General features: G+C 42.6%; 1 protein-coding gene across 9 annotated transcripts in view; it reads left to right on the top strand.

Annotated features, from left to right (window-relative positions):
* Positions 1 to 18,085, top strand: part of HUWE1 (HECT, UBA and WWE domain containing E3 ubiquitin protein ligase 1) — a 71,726-nt gene that overhangs the window by 32,649 nt on the left and 20,992 nt on the right. For 7 of the 9 annotated variants that reach the window (XM_075260152.1, XM_075260151.1, XM_075260146.1 and 4 more), the window contains exons 28-55: positions 1,298 to 1,398; positions 2,065 to 2,250; positions 2,654 to 2,870; positions 2,973 to 3,095; positions 3,482 to 3,719; positions 3,844 to 4,074; positions 4,223 to 4,345; positions 4,851 to 4,946; positions 5,372 to 5,641; positions 5,729 to 5,881; positions 6,860 to 6,987; positions 7,073 to 7,154; positions 9,067 to 9,243; positions 9,384 to 9,543; positions 11,086 to 11,444; positions 11,682 to 11,877; positions 11,975 to 12,142; positions 12,542 to 12,690; positions 12,785 to 12,851; positions 13,013 to 13,233; positions 13,311 to 13,522; positions 14,196 to 14,378; positions 14,492 to 14,664; positions 15,017 to 15,162; positions 15,274 to 15,331; positions 17,437 to 17,535; positions 17,667 to 17,800; positions 17,903 to 18,071. In XM_075260152.1, the coding sequence (XP_075116253.1) occupies positions 1,298 to 1,398; positions 2,065 to 2,250; positions 2,654 to 2,870; positions 2,973 to 3,095; positions 3,482 to 3,719; positions 3,844 to 4,074; positions 4,223 to 4,345; positions 4,851 to 4,946; positions 5,372 to 5,641; positions 5,729 to 5,881; positions 6,860 to 6,987; positions 7,073 to 7,154; positions 9,067 to 9,243; positions 9,384 to 9,543; positions 11,086 to 11,444; positions 11,682 to 11,877; positions 11,975 to 12,142; positions 12,542 to 12,690; positions 12,785 to 12,851; positions 13,013 to 13,233; positions 13,311 to 13,522; positions 14,196 to 14,378; positions 14,492 to 14,664; positions 15,017 to 15,162; positions 15,274 to 15,331; positions 17,437 to 17,535; positions 17,667 to 17,800; positions 17,903 to 18,071 (4,619 nt within the window). The remainder of the gene's footprint in view (positions 1 to 1,297; positions 1,399 to 2,064; positions 2,251 to 2,653; positions 2,871 to 2,972; positions 3,096 to 3,481; positions 3,720 to 3,843; positions 4,075 to 4,222; positions 4,346 to 4,850; positions 4,947 to 5,371; positions 5,642 to 5,728; positions 5,882 to 6,859; positions 6,988 to 7,072; positions 7,155 to 9,066; positions 9,244 to 9,383; positions 9,544 to 11,085; positions 11,445 to 11,681; positions 11,878 to 11,974; positions 12,143 to 12,541; positions 12,691 to 12,784; positions 12,852 to 13,012; positions 13,234 to 13,310; positions 13,523 to 14,195; positions 14,379 to 14,491; positions 14,665 to 15,016; positions 15,163 to 15,273; positions 15,332 to 17,436; positions 17,536 to 17,666; positions 17,801 to 17,902; positions 18,072 to 18,085) is intronic. The other 2 variants (XM_075260144.1, XM_075260150.1) reach the window with 2 other exon arrangements.

Raw genomic sequence — 18,085 nt, 5'->3', positions numbered from 1 at the left:
ACTACTAATGGTGGGGCTGTGTACGATCCACTATAAACTGTGTATTAGATTGTTATTGAACAGGCCTCCTGAATTACTCTTGGCCAATGTGCAAGTGCTCAGGATTCTGCATGGACTGCTCCTAAATCCAGACAGAATCCTCTGACCTTGTTTCTGTGTATGTTGTACTGAAACACCATGGATTAGCTCCACTGAATTATGGTGAGGCTAATCCTGTGTGCAGGTCTGCTGGCACATTGTGGCCTTTGCCTTAGACGAGTCTGACCCATGTGACATTGACTTTTTAATATATGTAAAAGGAATGTTTAACTTCCTTTTAGCAATCCTATTGAGCAAATCCTTTGCAGTTGTACATTTGCCATCTTACTGATTTAGTTGTGGTAAAATCCTCACATCATTACTTCCTGATCCTATTGCTGGGAACACCACTGATCCTTAGAATGAAAGCAGTGTAAAGGTAGCCCTTCCTTCAGTTATCCCGGCATCATCTGTTCCCATTTATCAGCTGTACAGGGTACTGCAAATTTTCTGCAAAAGAAGGGAGGGTAGATGGATGAACGCTTGTGCAAGGGGAAAAAAACCAAAGTGATCTTGGTGTCTCTTTCTTGGCATTGACAAGGTTCCCAGAGTTCAGATTGCCTCTGATAATCTGCCCCCTCTTTAATCTGATAGAATGTAAGATCTCACAAGCGGGGCCCTCACTCCTTATATGTGAATTGATTTATTACCTGGTAATGTCTCATTTTGTCTGTACCCAAACCCTATGATTTGTAAAGTGTTTCAGAATATATTAGCACCATGTAAATAAAAATTGGTTTGTATCAAACATTTCAGGATCTACTTAGAGGACCTTTAATGACCTCCGAGATAGGCGGTATTATACACTGCTAGAAAACTGAGTGCACTGAATTCAATGCATTGTCAGCATCTGCCTGGGTACCGAAGATATCTGGGCCATGAGCATCAGCACAGATATCCCTCCACTGTCAAAAGGCGGGTCTTATAGCGTAGCATCTTTGCTTCCTTATAGCCCAGTAATGACTCTGAGCTATGGCCGACCCTTCTGACAGTGGAGGCAAAGCTGTGCTGAACCTAACTGAATTCAGCGCACATATAATAACGCCATTCTACGAGAACATGAAAGGTTCTCTTGAAACTGACAATTTTTAACACGTTCACCAGCAACATGAGGGAATTCGTACAATGTAATTTCAGTTCAACCTTATGCTCCGATTACATTTTTCAGTAAAATACTAGTTTATTCAGTGTTGTAAGATGGTCTTGTTCTTAAACCTAGTTTGCCACCTGGATGTGAGTTTGGTCAAGCAGACATGCAAAAACTTGCCCCCAAGGAGGAGAAGACTGCAAGTACATTACCCCAAGGAGCGAAAAGAGCAGGTATATTCACTTCACCTGCGTAAAGGGATTTTATCCATAAACTTGGCCATATTTAAATTGATTAAGGGTTAAACATTTTAGCAAATATAATCCTAAAATTTACAGAGCTTTAAAGATTTCCTGTAACCATCTTAGTGGTGACCCGTATTGTCTTGATCAGTTGCCAATACATATGACCATGAATGTAGGCATTTTCTATGGTCTGGCAATTGTTGGAATCCCAGCCATGATGTTTTTATTGCAGTTGGGCTAGCTTCTTCCATATGTAATATCCCTGCTTGATAAAATGTCCACAATAAGGACGTCATGGCTGGATTTCTGACCTTCATTTCATGGTCCTGTCCATTGGCAACCGATCAAGACGAGACCGCCAAAAAATGTTGTTTACAAAAATGTTTAATTTGTGTAACTATGGCTGTTCATAGGAAAAACCCATTTAATGCTTTCATATCGTGCACGCAGACCTCTTACATGGAGATATTAGAGATATAATCAGTTACTATATATTTGTTGTGATTGAATCCATGTAAATAACACTTTGTTTATTGTATGCGATAACTTTTTCAGTCACTTTAGTGAGTGTACACATATTAACCTAACCAACTGGCCTTATGAGTGTGGCGGAACTGGAGGGTAGTGTTATACTATATTTTTGCTTAACTACAGATGGAGATGTTGAAACTTCATCTGCAAATGAAGAAACAACTGGTTTGCTGGAAGGTATTGGGTTAGATGGTGACTCACTGGCCCCCATGGAAACAGATGAACCAAGCACTTCTGATCCAAAGGGTAAACCGAAGATCACACCAGCAATGGCTGCCAGAATCAAACAGATCAAGCCTCTACTGTCAGGTTAGCATCTCGTTTCATGTACATACTTTACATTTTGTGCTGACACCTAGAAAACATCTTTTTGTCTTGCTAAAGTTGCCCATAAATACCAGTCAGCCAAACTTGTTTATTATGGCAGGAACGGCCGACTGTCTAATTTGTATTGGGATGTCAGGATTCTCCTCTGACAATCGTATTGGGAGACTGACATCTTGAATTTTACCACAGGAGATCAGTGGCTTATTCCGGTCTTCCCATGGTTAACACTTGAATGCTCAGGTCTACCAAGCATTCATGTGTTTGCATGGGTTGTGAGGATTAGCAATTTCTCAACTATTGTAGGTATCCACAGACGAATGAAACCAGTGAAATGGGCTCCTAAATAGTTATAACCCTGTTCTCAAGGTCTTTTCATCTCTTGCAGCATCCTCAAGGTTGGGTCGAGCATTAGCCGAACTTTTTGGACTCTTAGTGAAACTTTGTGTGGGCTCTCCTGTGCGACAGAGGAGAAGCCATCATGCAGCAAGTACCACCACAGCCCCTACTCCAGCAGCTCGCTCTACTGCATCTGCTTTGACAAAACTACTCACCAAAGGTCTTTCCTGGCAGCCTCCCCCCTATACGCCTACACCAAGGTTCAGGTCAGTATTGGATGTCTCAGGATATTCTGTATTTGTTGCGATTTCCCCCCTCCCAAGTATATTTTGCTTATATCAGTTGTTTTTGTTTTTTTTGCATTTTAGGTTAACATTCTTCATCTGCTCTGTTGGCTTTACATCTCCTATGTTGTTTGATGAACGAAAATATCCATATCACCTTATGCTGCAGAAGTTTCTATGTTCTGGCGGGCACAATGCACTTTTTGAGTAAGTTGGCATCCTGTTTTCTCTGTAACCATGTTTTTATTATGCACATTTACAGCTTCAGTCTATTAGATATATCCTTTTTGTCATCCATTTGCTTGGTGTTTTGTGGATTATGCTGTTGAAGCAGCTCCGGTACTCTGAACACGCGTTCCCTTAGTAGTTTATTAGGCACGTCTTTGTCCATTTAGTCATTGGTGTGGTGCATCTTAGTCTCATTGAAGATAATATGGCTTAGCTGCAGTACCAGTCACGTCCACTACAAAATATGTGGTGCTGTGCATAGCAAGTCATAAAGTGCCATGCAGTTGTTAACACTACGGAAGCCATGTCCAGCTACGTGGTTTGTTTGCTTAATATATATATATATATTTTTTTTTCCTTCTTAGAACTTTTAACTGGGCTCTTTCAATGGGTGGGAGAGTACCTGTTTTAGAGGGCTTGGAGCACCCTGACCTGCCAGATGGGACTGGGGAGTTTTTGGATGCCTGGCTTATGTTGGTGGAAAAGATGGTAAATCCTACAACTGTTCTGGAATCTCCACACTCGCTACCTCCTACCAAACTACCTGGAGGACAGAACTTTCCTCAGTTTAGCTCCCTGCGCTTCCTTGTGGTTACACAGAAGGTAAGTTCAACTTTCAGTTTTATCTTGCCTGGTGGGAGACCTAAAATGGATAATTTTTATAGCGGAAAAACCTTTCTGACATTTACAGTGATGTATTGTCTATTTTTCTATTTCTTTAATAAAGGCAGCCTTTACTTGTATAAAGAACTTGTGGAACCGGAAGCCACTAAAGGTGTATGGTGGGCGAATGGCAGAGTCTATGCTTGCCATATTGTGTCATATACTTCGTGGGGAGCCAGTCATTCGAGAGCGTCTGAGTAAAGAAAGAGAGGGAAGCCGTGAGGAAGAAGCTGGACAGCCAGATGAAAGTGGCACAAGACGGGAGCCCCAAGTGAACCAACAGCAACTTCAGCAGGTGGGAGTGTGAATTGAGTTTACATGGCTCTCACATTTTGCGATGTCAAAATTCTCCTGTATTAGATGGCCTATGCTTTTTATTTATTTTTTATTTCCCTCAAATTATTTGGGTGACTTTCCTAACCTCTCCTATTTCAATTCTACAGCTTATGGATATGGGCTTTACACGTGAGCATGCAATGGAAGCGCTGCTTAACACGAGCACCATGGAACAAGCTACTGAATATCTCCTCACCCACCCCCCTCCTCTCATTGGTGGAGTTGTACGGGTAAGTGTGATCCACTGACTTGATTTTTGTCTTCATTTTACCCAGTTCAGCTTCAAATCTGCTTTCCTTCTGTACCTTCATCACATTTCATCCCCCCCCTCCCCCCTCCATTCCAGCCCCTTTCTACCGCAGGCTTCTCTGTGCCACTCTGTTCATATAAGGCAGATATTTAAGCATCTGCATGTGACAGAACAGTTAGACTAGCTAGGTGAGGGATAATCCCATACACATAGACACTGCTTCTGAGTAGCCTTAACTAATGGTGAATTGTTAGGACTGGTACATTTTATTAAAATGTGGATCCGTTCCCTTCCCTGGCATAGCAAAACAGGTTCCCCTAGCCAAGCTGCAGCAGCTCCCTTCTCGCCTTTTGCTCCAGTTTCCCTGAAATCCATTGGACACTTGATGTCTTTTCCTATTCCTATGCATCCCTACTCTCATGCCCTGACCTCCCCATTCTGCAGAGCAGCCCAGCTGACAGGGGGTATCTGTTGTTGCTCTGCAGGACTTGAGTATGTCAGAGGAAGATCAGATGCTGAGAGCCATTGCCATGTCGTTGGGACAAGATATCCCTATGGAACAGAGGGCAGAACTGCCCGAGGTACAGTACAAGATAAGGGTTGGGACAAGGAGGGACAGACGAGGGTGCCTTAAGACACGTATACATTTTTAAAGGGCACTAGCTCTTGTGCCTGCGTTAGAAAAGGTTGAGCTCTTCTTTCTCCCATCCTCCTGAACCAATGTTCCCTACCCTTTTTTCTCCCATCCACTGTATTTCCCACCCCACATGGTGCAACAGCCAGTCCTTCCACTTTTTCACACAGGGTTAGTGATTTTGCATTTTTTTTTTCCCTCTCCAGAGTAGTAGCTTGGTTTTTGCATTGCATATATATAGTCACATACATAGTAAATATAGCTCATGCTGGACATCTAGAAATGACAGATCTAAATGGGTTAATGTTGTGTAAATTGGTTAAAAAAAGCCTCTATATGTAGATGACTTAATTGTCCATATTGATTCTTCAGGAAACTGCCCGCCGAAAAGAGGAGGAGGAGCGGAAGGCAAGGGAGAAGCAGGAAGAGGAGGAGGCCAAATGTCTTGAGAAGTTTCAAGATGCTGAGCCTCTGGAGCAAGAAGAGCTTCATGGCTTCACAGACACTATGCTTCCAGGCTGCTTCCATCTTCTGGATGAACTACCAGACACGGTTTACCGGGTCTGTGATCTTATTATGACGGCTATAAAGAGAAATGGAGCAGATTATCGGGATATGATCCTCAAACAAGTGGTTAACCAGGTGAGAGTTATTGGAGAACTGAAGGGTGACTTTATGATTTTGTGGATATAAAATGAATATTTGGTAATCTGGATTGGTTTTATCTAGGTGTGGGAAGCTGCAGATGTCCTAATAAAGGCCGCTCTTCCACTGACCACCAGTGACACCAAAACTGTGTCAGAGTGGATAAGCCAGATGGCTACCCTTCCTCAAGCTTCCAACTTGGCCACTCGAATACTCCTATTGACGCTGCTTTTTGAGGTAGCTATATCTTACAGTGGAATGGGTATCAAATAGCACATATCTCTATCATGAAGTGTTTTTTCCAAATCTTCGGTGACCTATCCTTAGGATATGTTATCTATATCTGTTGAATGAGGGTCATACATCCAGAGCCCTCCCCATTGATCAGGTGCTCTTAGTGGTAGCCGCCAGCGAGTAAATTGGGCTGGGTTCACATCTGCACCGGAGACCCTGAAAATTTCCAGAAGAATCTGACAGTTTCAGTTTAAAAGAACGGGCACTCAATAGATTCCACTAGTCAACAGGGTTTTTCGGGCACTATTGGTATCTGTTATATTAGTGGTCCATGTCTCTGGACACAGGGGTGCTGATGTTAATGTAGTGTTACACAGTGAATGGAGCCAGCAGCTGGCTTTATCCACTATGTAGAGGATATGCAGAGTTATTCCAGTGAAGATCTGAATGAAACCTTACTTGTGTTCCTTAAAGACACTAGGTATAACTTATACCACTGAGCATTTTGTAAAGAGGTTTTCTGGGACTCTTATTGATGGCCTGTTTTTAGAATAGGTTGTCTATGTGATTGCTGGCAATCTGACACCCAGAACTCCCTTGGTGCCCTGTGTCAAAGAAGTCACATTAATTGGTCACATGGCACAGCACCATCTCATTCTCATTAAGTAAATGGGGCCAAACTGCAGTACCAAGCACAACCCCTACACAATGTTTAGCACTATGCTTGGTATTCAGTGAAGAGGCTGCAGAGCTTGCCTGAATGCTGTGAACGTCCCAACCAACTGATCAGCAGGGGTCTCGGGTTAGATCCATCAGTATAAAAGTCCCTAAAAAAACCCTTTAAAAGTACAGTATGACACTCTTTAAGCCTATTGAATTAATTTGACAAGTATCTGCCCCTTCATACTCCGGCTTGTAACTTGCACTCCAGAGGACGTACAGAACTCTTTACAGCCTGATTTGTATCTTTCCTTGTTACAGGAGTTGAAGCTGCCATGTGCCAGGGTTGTGGAAACAAGTGGCATCCTTAACGTACTGATCAAGCTACTAGAGGTGGTCCAAGCATGTCTGCAGGCAGCTAAGGAGCAGAAAGAGGTGCAGACGCCCAAGTAAGACCCATAAATACACCTGTTAATTCAGGGCTCCTATGTGGTCAATATGAACATTTCTCTAAACTAATAACCTTTTTTTCAGGTGGATAACTCCTGTCCTACTGCTTATTGATTTCTATGAGAAAACATCTATTTCCTCCAAGAGGAGAATGCAGATGAACAGGGTAACTATTGTAAGACGTAAAATTTTCTGTTTTGGGTATATAGAAGTTTAAAGGGAACCTGGCACATGGGCAAACAGTCACGAAGGCAGTCCTATTAGTAATATTTCTGTAAGCAGTCATAGAAGGCTGTCATGCTGATAGGATCTCCTCCATGACTAGAGAACTGCGAAGCTCACGATGAGCGGAGTTAAGTGACAAGTTATACTGTATAGTTTTTTGTGGATAAATATTCATCAGTCTGATCAGTACTTCCTGCTGTAGAACATGTTTCCTGCAGATTGCTTTGTTTTCCGTGTGTGACGGGTTACCTTTAACTTGTAGATTTGGAGCATTTTTATGTAAATGTGACTGAATTGCCTTATTTGCACATGTCTGACACAGACCTATTATGCGCCTTTTACCAATAGGAATGATGTAATAATACGGTTGCAGGTAATTGAAATTCACTTCAAGTCCTTTAGCTCAATGCCGGCTGTGTCTGGTGACATGAAAGCAGAAGCTGATTTATATTCTCCTCCACATCTGTGCCGCTAAACTACATGGTTATGGTAGTAGGACACTGCCATGCGAGGCCTTTACTCTAGCATCCGCTAATCCAGAAAGTAGTAGAATTGTAACACAAAGCTGCAGGAGGATGTGTAACTTCACAAGAGCAGATGGAGGAGCAGACGTCTTAGTGTATTTTGTGTCAACATCTTATTTTAGATGTCTTTTACTGTTCCCATAGAGTCTCCAACCTACAGACACATTCCATTCTGTTTTTATCACTCTCCTTAACCCTATGCTTTCCTTATGTATCTACTCCTGAGTTTTGTGCCAAAAACTGCCCATCTGATTCCAGCCTTAGGAAAGCATTAAGAGTCTAGTTAAAAATTAGAACTTGTATGAGTCCTTATGCGGCGATGAAAGTTTTGTTTTCCTCTTCTTCTTAGAGGTTGGCCACTTTCAGACAATGTTAAGAGACAAATGTTGTTTGTACAATAAAAAGATATACAATTTTCCAATATACTTTCTCTATCAATTCCACAGTTTTCTAGATCTCTGCTTGCTGTCATTCATTCAGTTCTAGTGGATAAAAGTTTGACCATGGTCATGTGATTTATGGTCCATGGTCATGTGATGTACACACAGGTGAATAGGTGATTACTGTGCTGTGACTAACGAGCAGCATCTGTGTGCTCATCGCATGACCATGGACCGTACATCACATGACCATGGACCGTACATCACATGACCATGGACCGTAAATCACATGACCATGGTCAGACTTTTATCCACTAGAAGTAACCGAATGAATGACAGCAAGCAGATCTAGGAAACCGTGAGGAATTGATACAGAAAGTATATTGGAAAATTATACTACTTTTCATTATACAAACCATAACCCTTGACTCTCAATATTGGTCGGAAAGTGGCCAACTCTCGGATCTTCTCTATGGGCCTGCAGTTGGAGTAGAGCAGAATTGGGGATGATCAAGTTATAGAGCTGGAGCAGCAGGTGTAGCTGAGGAATAAGACACCCCCCCCACCACCACCACCACCACTGTGCTCAGTCTGCTGTACATGAAGTGACTTCATACAGTGCAGTGCATGCCCTGTAAGAAAATTTCTATCACCACATAACTGGTTTAATAGATATTCTATTGGATTCAATTACATCTTTTGCAACAGAACCCCTTAAATTCAAAATGAGGACTGGAAGAACACTTTATAGTTCATGACTCTCTATAAAGGTCTGATTCTGGACAAGCAGTTGTGTATTTTCACGTGATCCTTTTACAGAGCTGTCTTTAGGGGGTAATGATTATATATCGTGACTCCAGTAACTGCGACTATACTCTCTAAGAACATATTTATTGTTAATTCTTCTATTACATTGTAGTTGAAGGTTGTTACCTTTTTTGTTTTCCAGTATCTACAGTCAAATGGTAACAACTGGCGTTGGTTTGATGACAGATCAGGACGTTGGTGTAGCTACAGTGCTAGCAACAACAGCACTATTGATGCAGCGTGGAAAGCTGGGGAGACTTGTGTGCGATTTACAGCTGGTAGACGGAGATACACTGTACAATTTACCACCATGGTCCAGGTAATTGTCTTCTCGTACTACATCCTATAACTGGTAACTGTGGCTCCAGGCTGCTGTAAGCAAAGCCCTGAAATTTTCTACTGCTTTTATTCTGTCCCTTTTTTAATGACGTGCATATGTCTGTATTATCTACTCTGTAGGTAAATGAAGAGACTGGTAATAGACGCCCTGTGATGCTGACTTTGCTACGAGTTCCAAGATTGCTTAAAAGTGGTAAGAATGGGAATGGACAAGAACTGGAGAAGACCTTGGAGGAAGGCAAAGAAATTGAATCCAAGCCAAAGGAGGAGAAAGTGGCTGGTGCGTGCTAGTTTGAATGTCATCTATTTTTTTTTTTTTTTTCTCTCTCTCTCTCTCTGCCCATGGCTTTTCTATCCAAAGAAAACTTGACCCTTTTAGATCGCTTTAAAGAGGACCTTTCATGGGTTTGGACACAGGCAGTTCTATATACTACTGGAAAGCTGACAGTGCGCTGAATTCAGCGCACTGTTGGCTTTCCCAATCTATGCCCTGGGTGAAGAGCTTTCGGTACCGTAGCTCTTTACAGTCAGGAATGTCCTTCTCCACAGCAGAGCCTATTGCGCTGTACAGTGTGAGCGGGGAGGAACGCCCCCTCCCCTCCTGATAATACTCATCTATGGACGAGCACTGTGAGCAGAGGGAGGGGGCATTCCTCCCAGCTCACACTGTACAGCGCAATAGGTTCTGCTATGGAGAAGGACGTTCCTGACTGTAAAGAGCTACAGTACCGGTAGCCCTTTACCCGGGGCACAGATCGGGAAAGCCGACAGTGCGCTGAATTCAGTGCACTGTCGGCTTTCCAGCAGTATATAGAACTGCCTGTGCCCAAACCCATGAAAGGTCCTCTTTAAGTAGCAAAATGCCCAAATCATTCTCAGTTACTGTTTTCTGTCAAATGGAGCAATATTCAGTTCTATCATAATAAAATGGCATGGTCTCCCATGCAGTCTTTGGAAACCACCTCTGGAGCAGCAGGGATGGGTCTAAAAGGGGAAAGAAAGTGTTGCTTCACTGGCCTTGGTGCGCTGTTACCCACTCCCAGACTCCTTTCTGATGTGGCTCAGGACTCGCACCGTGGAAGCTGTGAGGCTCATGTAGTCCAATCAAAGATCAAACAAGAGGGATCAGTGATGTCAACGATTCCTTACGGTTAGCATTAGTGGCCATATTGGACATAGCTCTTCTGGTGAGGCGAGCCAGAATTGAGTATTCCTTTTTATGCTCTTACACCCACCCTTGGTCACCGCAGAGATTGTTCTTAATCCTGGACAACACCTTTATGCAATTTCCAAAAATTATTTGCAAATGCATCCACATCAGTGCTAAATACTCCCTTGTGCAACCTTTGCTTGGCCTTTTTTTACTTGCTACTCCTTATATCACTGTCCACATAGTCAATGCGTGTAAATAACTAAATACATTTCCTGCAGCAGGTAAGTAGCGTCCTGTGTCTTCTGACTGCAGGATCTGATGACTTACGCCATTGCACCTGCGTCGGGGCAGAGGTCGCACTCTGCAGTTTAGTTGGTGTAAGCTGTGGCCTACACTGACCGTTTTCAGCTATATGTGCAAATGCACCTACAGCTGAAAAATTATTGCTCACTAATGGGGTATCCTGTACTGGATTCCCAGTTATTGAGAGATCAGGGTGATGGTGCACATGTGTCGAGAGGCCTCTGAGTGCCTCTTCTGGCACACATGCCATAGGTTTGCCAACAGGACCCAATTTTATCACTCGGTGGTGTGTTTTGTTCTGATTTATTTCCTGCTATTCATAAGAATTGTTTCTGTAACTTTTTTTTTTCCCCCCTTTAAATGTAGAGGCTACGCCGATTACTGAAAACCCTGCCATAGAAAGGGAATCTCCTCCTGAAGAGCCTAAAGTTGGAGACATAGTGATCCAAGGGCTCACAGAAGAAATGGTGACTGTATTGATCCGATCATGTGTCAGCATGCTGGGTGTACCTGTGGATCCAGACACTTTACATGCTACTCTTCGCTTGTGTTTGCGTCTTACACGTGACCACAAATACGCCATGATGTTTGCTGAATTAAAGAGTACACGCATGATTCTGAGCCTTACCCAGAGCTCTGGATTCAATGGCTTCACACCTTTGGTTACCCTGCTATTCAGGCATATCATAGAGGATCCATGCACTTTACAACACACAATGGAAAAGGTATATCTTTGTATCTGCAATGTTTTATGCTTGTTTTCCTGATAGACATTTTATTATAGCAACAAGATGCCAAGAAGTGTAATGATGTAATTTTTGCACATTTCGATTACATTTGGGCATCGTGCTAAGCCAGTGTCCGCTACATGGGGATGTGCTTCATAAGTCACTGGTTAAAAGCCTGGATACCTTTTATATAATCCATAACTTATCTTAATGCACAAATATTGTCATTTGCAGGTTGTCCGTTCAGCAGCAACAAGCGGAGCTGGTAGCACAACTTCTGGAGTAGTATCGGGAAGCCTAGGGTCTCGTGAGATTAACTACATTCTGAGAGTTCTGGGCCCTGCTGCCTGTCGAAACCCAGACATTTTCACTGATGTAGCAAACAGCTGCATCCGCATAGCTCTGCCTGCACCTCGAGGATCTGGAACTGGTAAGATATCAAGGATGCGTCAGTCATTCTTTAAGTGCCCTGTCCATTTCTTAAGCACCTTAAGTATTTCAAATTGTTTTGTTTTTTTTGCCCGCAGCATCTGATGATGAGTTTGAGAATCTCCGTATTAAGGGTCCCAATGCTGTCCAGTTGGTTAAGACCACACCTGTGAAACCATCCACGCTTCCTGTCATCCCTGATACGATAAAGGAGGTCATCTATGACATGTTGAATGCGCTGGCAGCTTATCATGCTCCAGAAGAAGGTGCAGTATTCATGTTTTTGTGTCTATGAAAGCAGTTTATAATGTGGGTGCCAGTCATTTCACTCACTTGTGTGTATTTATCTGAGATTACACTACAACTGTAGTCCATGATATTGCTGTTCCACCTTATTCACAGTGCTTGCATATTACCAGTGGTCACATAGAGAATGAATAGGGCAGCCACATTCTGTGACCTGTGGGCATTGCAGCGGATGGACCCACTGATCATTATACCAAATTCAGTGGATTCAGATTACCTACCTCACTGTAATAATTTATGGGCGTCTTGTATATCTATAGCATAATTTCTTTTAAAGTTCTGATTTGGTGCATTTCTTGTTCTATTACATCGGCCTCTCTCCATAGCTGACCAATACATGTAACGATTGTTCTTTGTAGTGACTGAGAAGACTGAGCAGAAACCTGTGGGTATGAACCAAGAAGTCAGCCAGATCTTGCAAGACATGGGTGATGAAGTTTTCCAGCAGTACAGAGATCTCACCAGACAAGGCAGTGACTTTGATCCCCAGGGTAGCTTTGCCATCAATGTAAGCCTTTCCTTTTCTTCTTGGGCAGCTTTTTCTACTTTGTCAGTTCTTCCTTTCATTAGTGATCATTCTGACTTTGACATTCTGTTCTTAGACCCGAGTCTTCACTGCCGACAGTTCATCCACAGAGACTCCTCAGTCTGGAACTCCTCAAGGAGAAAGTAAGCAATCTAGTCAAGCCTTAGTATATGTATGCATGGTTATTAAGCACACTATCCGATTTCATTAGGACCTCATGGATTATAATAGTGTTGTCTACCTATATAATGAAGTATTATTGTGTGTAACTATCCAAGAACTCTAATTGGTAATCATTTCATAGCGGCTCTAACCCCAGAAGAAAACCGCGAAGGTGGCAAAAAGGACAAGGATGGTGACCGCAATTCAGAAGAAGGAAAGCAGAAGGCAAAAGGCAGTAAACCCTTGCTGCCCACTTCTACTATACTTCGACTGCTGGCTGAACTTGTTAGGTCTTATGTGGGTATTGCCACACTCATAGCGAACTACAACTACACAGCGGGGCAATCTGAGCTCATTAAAGAGGTACTTGCTTGTCAACGTCAAGTTTTTCTATATTTTTGCAGTTTGAGGGCTGTAGGTAACTCTGTTAATTCTCTCAGGATTGCAGTGTCCTGGCTTTTGTCTTGGATCATCTCCTTCCCCACACTCAGAATGCTGAGGACAAGGACACACCAGCCTTGGCACGCCTGTTCCTAGCCAGCCTGGCTGCAGCTGGAAGTGGTACTGATGCCCAGGTGGCACTGGTGAATGAAGTAAAAGCTGCACTTGGTCGTGCACTTGCAATGGCTGAGAGCACAGAGAAGCATGCCAGGTAAAGTGTTCCATACTTACAATCTAAAGCCTCATACACGTCTGTATTTCGTTGAGGACATACATTTGGCTTGTGGGCCTTATTTCCCTGACTGACTATGGCCGTGTGCATAGAACTTACTGCTTATTAGGCAGTTATTATGCAAACACCTTGAACATTACTGTACAAACTGCTTGTAGTGAGGTCTGTACATACAGCTGTAGACAGTCTGGGAAATATGACCCACACATGGATTGTGTATTGGGGACAGAATCTGGATGTGTGCATGAGGACCAAGACCAATGATCTGGCTGATGATGGAAATGATGGGTGGTGAAACGTTACATATTTGTGGTGATAGTTTAGAGGGAAGCATTCAGGGTGAATGCTTTGTAACAAAGGATTGTAATGCTGCTAATCTAGAATACACAGTAGAATCTTATACTAAAAGATATGGACAACTGGGCTGCAATATCGGCATACAGTCGTGCCTGTTTTCCAGCAGATGTCAGATTATAACCATTGGCCCTGATATAACCCATTTTATGATACTATTTCTGCTTGGATGATGTAAATGTCGGTACAATGTTCACCCCCAATTTACCCTGATACTCTTGATACGCAAGACGCTATTGCTTAGACCTATTTTGGAGTAGTGTGCACTGACTTTAAACTTCTGTTTCTTCTTCTGCAGGTTACAGGCTGTGATGTGTATTATTAGCACTATAATGGAGTCCTGCCCGTCCACATCCAGCTTTTACAGCAGTGCCACCACGAAAACTCAGCACAATGGCATGAACAATATCATTCGCCTTTTCCTGAAGAAGGGTCTTGTTAGTGATTTGGCAAGGGTGCCTCATAGCTTAGACTTATCAAGGTGTGGAAAGGGTTACTGCTTTTTGTATTATTACAATCGTGATTGAATTCATCAGTTCTTACCCACCCGTGTGTTTTTCTATTGTAATGAACAGTTTATCCTCTGTTTTGTAGTCCGAACATGGCAAACACTGTGAATGCAGCACTAAAGCCTCTAGAGACTTTGTCACGTATAGTGAACCAGCCAAGCGGCCTGTTCGGGAGTAAAGGCACATCTGGAAAAAACAAGTCTGAACAGGACACTCATGGAGCCCCCAGGGACCCAAACAGCAACCAGCCAGATACAGGTACCTTATAGTAAAATCAAGGATTCTAATGTCCCATTGACCGTACTGTGTTGGTTATACGTAGAAATCATGTATTGAATACTAGCTATACTGGACAGATTTTGACTACCTTGGCATGCAGACCTCCAAACTTTGACCTTTTCAAGGGGTTGTCCAACAGGAAACAACGCACCAAAACACGGATTCCCTATTGTCTGAGTAGGCATTTGCTGAAACTAATAGCAGTGATTACCCGGGAACAGTAGAGGCTAGAGAAAAAATTCCAACTGCACTGTAATGGGTTGAGTGGTAACCTATTGGTGGGGGTGTTGGAATGAATTATTTTTACCGTATTTATCTTTGGGTTGTTTAGGTGAAGCAGGTACTGAAGTTCAAGAGGAAGACCCAGATGTTACCCAGACTGAAGTGGCAGATGGAGATATTATGGATGGTGAGGCAGAGACAGATACTGTCGTAATTGCAGGACAACCAGAAGTACTGAGCACCCAGGAGATGCAGGTGAGAACACTTTCTTTGTGATGTCCTACTGTTTTATGAATACATTTTGTATTTATGCTTAACTTTCATATCTCTATCTATAATTATAATTTTTATTTTTGTATAAAAAAGGTGGAGACAGAGTTAGAAGATCTAATAGATGAGCTGCTGGAGAGAGATGGGGCTGCAGGTAAGTTGTATTACTTACAAAGCTATACCTAAATGGTTCCGTTTTTCCTACTACCTGGATCCGAGCAAAAGATCCTGCAAGGATGAGGTACAGTGGGTACAAAAAGTATTCAGACCCCTTTAAATTTTTCCCTCTGTTTCATTGCAGCCATTTGCTTAAAGCAAAAAAAATTCATTTTATTTCTCATTAATGTACACTCAGCACCCCATCTTGACAGAAAAAAACCAAATGAAGATATTTTTGTAAATTTACTAAAAGAAAAGCTGAAATATTACATGGTCATAAGTATTCAGACCGTTTGCTCAGTGTTGAGTATTTGCTCCTTTTGAGGTAGTACAGCCATGAGTCGTCTTGGGAATGATGCAACAAGTTTTTCACATCTGGATTTGGGGATCCTCTGTCATTCTTCCTTGCAGATCCTCTCCAGTTCCGTCAGGTTGGATGGTGAAAGTTGGTGGACAGCCATTTTCAGGTCTCTCCAGAGATGCTAAACTGGATTTAGGTCAGGGCTCTGGCTCCTTTGTTATTTTAGCTGTGTGCTTAGGGTCATTGTCTTGTTGGAAGGTGAAGCTTTGGCCCAGTCTGAGGTCCAGAGCACTCTGAAGAGGTTTTCTTCTCTGTTTTTGGCTGCATTCATCTTTCCTTCAGTTGCAACCAGTTATCCTCTCTGCTGCTGAAAAACACCCCCATAGCATGATACGACTGCCACCACGTTTCACTGTTGGATTGTATTGGGCAGGTGATGAGCAGGGCCTGGTTTTCTACACACACACTGCTTAGAATTAACAACATCAGATGAGAGAATCTTATTTCTCATAGTCTGGGAGTCCTTCATGTGTTTTTTGGTAAACTCTATGTGGGCTTTCATATGTTTTGCATTGAGGAGAGACTTACTTTGGCCATAAAGCCCCGACTGGTGGAGGGCTGCAGTGATAGTTGACTCTGTGGACCTTTCTTCCATCTCCCTACTGCATTTCTGGAGCTCGGCCACAGTGATCTTTGGGTTCTTCTTTACCTCTCACCAAGGCTCTTCTCCCACGATTGCTTAGTTTGGCTGAACGGCCAGGTCTAGGGAGAGTTCTGGTTGTCCCAAGCTTCTACCAATTAAGGATTATGGAGGCCTCTGTGCTCTTAACAACCATGAGTGCTGCAGAGATTCTTTTGTAACCTTGGCCAGATCTGTGCCTTGCCACAATTAAGTCTCTGAGCTCTTTGGGCAGTTCCTTTGACCTTATGATTCTCATTTGCTCTGCCATGCTCTGTGAGCTGTGAGGTCTTATATAGACAGGTGTGGCCTAGTAAAGTCCAATCAGTTTAATTAAACACAACTGGACTCTAATGAAGGAGTAGAACCATCTCAAGGAGGATGAGAAGGAAATGGACAGCATGTGAGTTACAGCAGAGGGTCTGAATACTTATGACAATGTGATATTTCAGTTTTTCTTTTAATAAATTAGCAAAAATATCTTTTTTTTCCCCTTTTTTTGTCAAGATGGGGTGCTGAGTGTACATTAATGAGAAACTAACTTTTTTCCTTTTAGCAAATGGTTGCACTGAAACAGTGAAATATTTAAAGGGGTCTGAATACTTTCCGTAGCCACTGTATTTACTGCACTGATTGTCAATGAGGGGTATCAGGGAAAGGGTATTTGCTGCAGGTCTTTGTTCTCTTAAATTACGGGATTAAAAGAACTCTGTATCCCCCTTCTTACGTTATATAGCATATACATAGGGGTTTTCTAAGACAGGACTTTCACACTTTCTATTCAGGCCTCATAATTCATACTGCTGTATTAAATCCAACATGCAGTGCTAGCAGCAACAAGTGAACGTTAACCATGAGGTGCACATAATACCATGTTCTCACAACAGGTCTTTCACCCCTTCTAGCCACAGAACTTCCACCCATAATTCAGGGCTGTTGTGCAATTTCTGCTTTTGGTTATCCATTGTGCTGATGGTTAGGACCTGCCCCATACACTATAAGTCGTACTGGTTAAAGGCAACCACAAAAATCAGTCCTCGACTTGGCAGAAAAATATTGTCACTTTCTGAAATTCTTGTGAACCCGGTTACTGATTTGTAGATCTCCTTTACTGTTCTAGGTGGTCGTGTAGGGGAAGATGAATCGCAGGAAGATGTGTTGATGGATGAAGCTCCTACAAACCTGAGCCAAGCATCTACACTTCAGGCTAACAGGGAAGGTATGTAAAAATGTCCCAGCATGATGCAGTCAAATTCCAAGATTTGGTGCCTCTTGTGCTAGCCTAGAAATTGTATCGGAAGATGTTGGACTCTGTGTCTGCATTATTGCTTTTCCCATTTCTTATAACAGATTCTATGAACATCCTAGACCCTGAGGACGAAGAAGAACATACGCAAGAGGAGGACAGTAGTGGCAGCAATGAAGATGAAGATGATAGTCAGGAGGAAGAGGAAGAAGAGGAGGAGGAAGATGAAGATGATCAGGTATGCTGGCAACACTCTGCAAAAAAAATTGTATGAAGATCTTAGGTTGTCTTAGTCATAGCACTGTACAGTTTCTAAGTGGATATATTTTACTTTTTTTAGGATGATGAAGAGGGTGAGGAGGGGGATGAAGACGATGATGATGATTGTTCAGAAATGGAGCTGGATGAAGATTACCCTGACATGAATGCATCACCCCTCGTGCGCTTTGAGAGATTTGACAGAGAGGATGATCTCATAATAGAATTTGATAACATGTTCTCCAATGCCAGTAAGAAATATATA

Source organism: Leptodactylus fuscus, chromosome 11, assembly GCF_031893055.1.
Source record: "Leptodactylus fuscus isolate aLepFus1 chromosome 11, aLepFus1.hap2, whole genome shotgun sequence".
Classification (NCBI taxonomy): Eukaryota; Metazoa; Chordata; class Amphibia; order Anura; family Leptodactylidae; genus Leptodactylus; species Leptodactylus fuscus.
The sequence above is the reverse complement of the archived record's forward strand: the minus strand, read 5'-3'. Positions and strand labels throughout refer to the sequence as shown.